We start from the raw sequence: 6441 nt of genomic DNA on the forward strand, positions 1-6441 counted from the left end.
TATATATATATATATATATATATATATATATATATATATATGCCTCTCGGAGATCCCATGCCACACCCATGTTTCTTTCTTTAAAAGTTTTCCTTTCTTCAAATATGTGGTTGGAAAAAAGAGATCTATCAGTTTCTTTAATCATCAAACTAGCTTTTAACACACTGCCTAACCTGGAGGTGCTGGGTCAGTTATTTGGAACTGTGTAGAAAAGGCCCACAAAACACCAGTCTGGGTCATGGAGGAGTCATATTAATTCTTGTGTTTATTTTTTACACATATCACGTTTTTAACTACATCAGTTTTACAGGCATTTCCACCTTATATTTGTAAGGATAGGAGAAGTTTTAAATGTAATTTTTTTGGTTGTTAAGCCAGAGAAATCATATTACCCTGTGTTGATGATCATTTTGGCAAATTGTTCCATCTTTTTAGGAGTCAGGAAGTACGGCAAAAACTTTCAGGCCATTGCTGATGTCATAGGTAACAAAACGGTGGGACAGGTGAAAAACTTCTTTGTGAACTACCGTCGTCGGTTCAACCTGGAGGAGGTACTGCTGGAGTGGGAGGCAGAGCAAGGAACTCGGCCTCAAAATGGAGAAACCACTTCAAGTGAAGAGGGAAAGAACAGTTCAACCACCCCTTCAACGAAGAGCACTGATGAGGAGGATGAAGAGGTGAGACCTTTGCATGTTCAGATTAGAGCCCTGTATTTCCCTATGTATTTTATAGTTTTTTGTGCATACTATCAAACCCAACAAACTTCACAATAATGATTCAAGCTATTTAAATCTTTTATAAGTTCCCTTAGATTCATTAATATCCTTTCAGGATCTTATATAGCCTCAAACTTGGAATTGTTTTATATAGGTTGTTGCTCTGCCTTATCTTATCTACAGGGTCAGGTTACTTCTTCAGGTGCGTCTCCTGCCACTGCCTCCTCTTGTTCTTCCATTCAAAATCCTGTGACCTCCAATGCTCCGTCCTCCTCTCTCCACCAGCCCCCACCACTCCTGAGGCCCTCTCTGCCAGCCACACCTTCACTACATCGCCAGCCACCGCCGCTCCAACAACAGGCTCGCTTTCTGCAACCTCGAACCACCCTACAGCAACCCCCACCTCTTATCCGTCCCTCCAACGCCATGCCACCACGCCTCAACCCTCGCCCTACTCCTGTAAACCTTGGCAATAACACTGTGGATCCAGCCCAGAGCTCCAACCAGCAGCCGTGCGGCCTGTCAGACACAGCTTCATCCTCTTCTCTCCAATAACTTCAGATGTCTTAGAGTCAACTTCTCAGTGAGTGGAGGTGTACAACATCAATCTTAATAGCACTGACATTTTAATTGTACCAAAATACTGTATTACAAAAAAGTTAAAAAACATCATTCAGACATTGTTGTTTTATTTCCAATATTGGAATCTGAAGTGAAATGTCTTTTCCACTGATCTTGAATGCAGCCTCTGTTTGATTATTGTGACATGGTTTGATTCAATTCAATTAAGTTTACTCATATACCGGTAGTCACAACACAGCCTTCACACAAAGACAATTCTGCTATAAAGTGACAGATCATACAGTCAGATTGGTAAAAAGTTTTCTGGCCAATGAAAACCAGCTGAACGCCTTGAGTCATTGACTTGCAGGACAGACTGGATATGCATGTGGCAACAGTAGATATCTGTTTTGATTTTGTTGCTGATTACACTGCCATCCCACAAACTAAGCAAGCATGTAGTGACAGCAGAGTGGAAAAATTCCCTCCTGCAATACCAGGCTCCTTCTGTTCAAGGAGACAAAAGCAGACATACAAAAGAATAGTAGAAGCACTGATACAGAAATACTGAACATGTTAAAAAAAGGTTATGGTAAATTAGCTCCATAAGGGGCTCTGTCTAGGAGTTTGAGCTCGGAGGCAGTTTTAATGTCAAAGGGATGAAAGAGAACACATACTTTTAGCCAGAGTTAAAGCTGAGCACATAGCTATGTCTAAGATTTAAAAAAGAGCTAAACAGTGAAAAACAGGCCCAACTCTATCTTTAATCAAAGGTGTTGACTGCAGCAGCCAAGCTGATATTTACCTCCAGGACGACATCACTGCCAAAAAGGATCAGACGAGATAAAGCTACTTTGACTAGAAAAACAGATAGCATAAAGTTACAGGTTAAACTACTAAATACTAGTGCTAGATACTGCAGAATAGGGGATAAAGATTCAATTAAACGATTGAAAAGGGGTCCCTATGTCCTCCAATAGTCTAAGCCTATAGCAGCATAATTATGGAGATAGCTCTGGATAACCTGCGCCACTATAAATATAAACTTCAATCAAAAAGAAAGGTATTAAGCTTTGCCTTAAAAGTAGAAAGGGTGTTTGCCTCATTGATTAAAACTGGTAGTTCATTCCAAAGGACAGGAGCCAGATAACTAAAACCCTTGCTACCGTTCTACTAGTAAACCCACAATGATTTGTTTGAAACATATAGAACAATCAAATCTCTAATATAAGATGGAGCTTGGTTATGTACATGTACTTCTTTGAAACACTATGTGGGAGGGATCTGAATTTTTTATTTATGAATCAGGAAAAAGCCCAAGCATACATAGACCTATGGAAACTTATTGCAATCTAATAATTACGATCTCATAATTACAAGATAAGATCTCGTAACTACGAGATCAGTATCTGGTAATTAAGAGATCTTATCATAATAATGAGGAGATATCTCCTAATTAAAAGATCTTATCTATATATTTGGTTATTATTACTTAAGCCAGTAATGTAACATCTCTCAGAAAAGGGGTCTTCATGATTAATTCTTAAAAATATCTGCATCTGTTCCACTGAAAAGTTCTCTGTACCCAGGTCTGACCTGATTTGCATCGGAGTTGCGCTTCTGATTTCCACTTTATCATTAAAGTACCCAGGTATAACCCTTTGAATACTACCTGTGGTACTGCAGCCATATGACCATATGCCAAAATCCTTTAACAGCTCCATTAATACAGATTCTGTATGGTTTTAGTTTTTCGTATGAATCAACATGCCACATGAAGTTGGGACCTGGGTTTCTGTAGAGACGTCGTCTTAGACAATATTGAAGCCTCAGCTGTACTACTTGACGAAGGATTTTTGACCAGGTATCGAACAGTTCCTTTGAACACCACTAAGCCAGCTTGAATGCATTTCAGATGCATTAATCTATAGCCATGAAGCATCCCATACTGGTTTAAATGCTCCTGCAGGAACAGTTTGACTTCGAGCAACTCAGAGTAGAGTGTGCTTTTTCGCCTAGAAAATCCTAGGTTAAGGTATATGCGCAATAGTGACAAACTAAAGCTAATTCCATCCACATCGAGGAAACTCAGTATTTCCCAGCAAAACCTAAAAGAAAATAAAAGCATATTAAATCCGACAATCCACATATTGTTCACGTTTCACGTAGCTTAGCTCAGCAATGCCATGACTGTCCTTCCTGATCTCCTAAATATGACATATTATGTCATATTTATGACATCTTGTTTCATAATTATGAGATAAGAGCTCATAACATTCAGGTCAGGATCTCATAATTAGGATATCAGAAACTCGTAATTATGAGATATTATCTCATAATTATTACATTTTATCTTGTAATTTTGAGAAAAGATCTCAGAATTACAAGATACTGATCCCGTAATTATGAGATAAGCTGTCAGATGTTTTTTTCTTTGGTGAATGCAGTATGCTTATGTATAGACCAGTATTCATTCATCTCTATAGCTTGATAAGGAAATAACATCCTTATGTAACATCCACATAAGCCATGTAAAGAACATATAAAATGACCGATGGTAGGTGCTTTAGCCTTTCATTCTCAAACAAATCTGAAGTGCGTTTGCCTTAAGGTGTACACAGTGTTGCATACAAAATGGGCTCAATCATACAGTTGGAACTGGTCTTATCACCAATTACTGGCCAGTAATTTCCTCCGATGCATTTTTCCTATGTCTGTTTGGTGGTTTCATAAATATCTATGTTGACAAGAGCAATCAATCCAAATTTCTTATTTTATTAGAGGAGTCAACTTCATCCTATTTACGTTTTCCTGTTTGCAGAAAAGCTAACAAGCTTAAATGGAAATCTTGATAGATCCTGAAGATTATGATGAAGTGACGTGTCGTGAAAATGGTCAAACAAGTAGTAACATTGTTTAAGATTAAAGTTAAATAATTTTAGACTAGGTATTTATCAGATAAAACCTCTGAATGAAGGAATATATACTTCCTTCATACCAGACCTTCCCTTAACCTTGAGTTTTTTGTACATACTGTTGTATTGTTATAACCATTGGACACTGATATAAGATTTTGGCAGAAGTATAAAATGTTTTTTGTGTATGTGATTTTTTGTCTGTTAATTATTTATAATTTCTTTCTCTATTAAGGATCCTACTGAACAGTGGGTTAATCCCACTCTTAACTGTGTATTACATACTTGCTCATATGATTCGCAAATGAAATAAACATAAATCCCCCTGATGGAATTTATTTAGAACAATATCTCCAACATTTTGATTAATTTCTTTTATAAGTAGCATAATAAACATGTCTTATCTTTGTTTTGTAATTTGCTGACAAAGGATAGAAGAAGGTGGCTTGTGGTTAAAAAGTTAAGCTAACTACGCAGCCTTCTAAAATAGTTACAAGTACCTTTTTCAAACTCCTCAAACTGTCACTATTGGTCCTTAAGGAGGATCCTAAACCCCACATTGTTCTCTGGCCACTGCAAGCTGCCCATTGCTCCCTAAGGGATGAGTTAAATGTAGCAGAATAACATTTCTTTTATGTATATTTCCACCCTGTAGAGGATTGATTATTGAACATTAACTTTTAGCAAGATAGAATCAGTAGGATTCTATCAGTCCAAATAGACCTTTGCTACAGTCTGCTAAATCCATCAGTTACTGTACCAATCTTGAAAATGCTTAAGGTTAACTGAAATCCTGTGGATCTGTTTTTTTTTTTTTATAAAAAAAAAAGTAAAGTCAAACATTTTTTTTATGTAAGCAAAATGTTATTGTTGCTCTCTTTTATTTTTTTTTTTATCATCCTCTCTTTTGTATGTATATACAAAGAAACTGGGAACCAATTTCTGTTTTGGACTTCATGTAATGTTATTATGGAAAAAATGCTTGTAATTAATTTTGTTTTTACACGTGTCACATATCACGTCTATATTTACTGGAATCATATAGAAGGTAATTTTTTTCATTATAAGTTTGACCTTTGCTGTAAAGCCACAAAATTTCCTCTTTCTGGAGTTGGAATTAATAGTTATCAATAAATATTTTGTATAAAGTTGTTTAATTCTTCATAAGATAGGTTTGCTTATTATGTTGAGGATCTTTCAGGTTGAACGGAGGCCACTTTGGCCTTCTTACCTTAAAGAGGAATGCCGTTTTTTTTTACATTGGGCCCTTGATTTTACATTATTACATCATGTTCTACTCACCCATATTAGTTTTGTGCCATTTGGAGCTGTTCTGAAGATATTCCGTTAGGTTATATCCAAGTAACGTTTTCCTATGGGCAACAAGTTGAAGGCACAAACTAAACTCAGATTAGCTCGCCGAATGAATAGAAGGTGTAGAGCGTAGCCGGCTGTGGCCCGGGCTGCCTGTTACTTTTTTTTTATTTTTTATTATTAATAAACTTTATTGAACAAATGTACAAAACAAACAGGTTTTGTATTAAGGGACAGCACATCAGAGGGGGAGATATAAAGACTTGCACAAGAGTTACACAATAATTGAACTAGACAAGAAAAAAAACATTAAAAGGAAAAATAATTTGAAACAGTCAATAAAGTCAATAAAATACAAATGACAAGTGTTAAATAATAATAAAAAAAAAGTTGTTAAATATAAGGAAGTGTTTTCTATAGTTATCAAGAAACATGTTCTTTTTATTTTTAATCAGTTTGAGGGATGCAATCAGAGAGTTCAACTCTAAGAGAAAGTGAGTAATGTTAGGAATCGAGTTTGCACATTTTTGTTTGTAAATGAAAAATTTTGCATATATGATAATAAAATGAAGCATATGTTCAAAGTCACGATGTTCAGAGTTATAGTAATAGCAGATAACATCTTTGAGAGTTAGTGTGCATACAATTTTAGTTGAATGGAAAAAAAAAAAGATTCAATGTCACTCCAAAATTTTTGGGATTCATCACAACTAAAAAATAAATGCAAAGTCGTTTCTGAAGTTCTTTTACAAAACGTACATGAGTCACTTATGTCCATAAATCTAGCAATAATACAGTTTACAGGGTATATATTATGTAAGATTTTAAAATGTATATCTTTGGCTTTGTTAGAAATAGAGTATTTATGAGGTAAGAGCCAGGCTCTTCTCCAGTTTATGCTATCAGTATGGGTACGCCAATAAAATTTACCTCTA

At 35.8% G+C, this 6441-nt stretch overlaps 1 protein-coding gene across 4 annotated transcripts in view; it reads left to right on the forward strand.

Moving 5' to 3' along the window:
* The window catches only part of rcor3 (REST corepressor 3), a 64840-nt gene extending 59321 nt beyond the window's left edge, over nt 1-5519 (forward strand). For 2 of the 4 annotated variants that reach the window (XM_015392302.1, XM_015392305.1), the window contains 2 exons: nt 436-677; nt 900-5519. In XM_015392302.1, coding sequence (XP_015247788.1) covers nt 436-677; nt 900-1271 — 614 coding nt within the window. In that variant the 3' untranslated portion in view covers nt 1272-5519. The remainder of the gene's footprint in view (nt 1-435; nt 678-899) is intronic. The other 2 variants (XM_015392304.1, XM_015392303.1) reach the window with 2 other exon arrangements.
* The last annotated feature ends 922 nt before the right edge of the window (nt 5520-6441 follow it).

This window comes from Cyprinodon variegatus, unplaced genomic scaffold (assembly GCF_000732505.1).
Source record: "Cyprinodon variegatus isolate N-32 unplaced genomic scaffold, C_variegatus-1.0 Scaffold585, whole genome shotgun sequence".
In the NCBI taxonomy this organism is placed as follows: domain Eukaryota; kingdom Metazoa; phylum Chordata; class Actinopteri; order Cyprinodontiformes; family Cyprinodontidae; genus Cyprinodon; species Cyprinodon variegatus.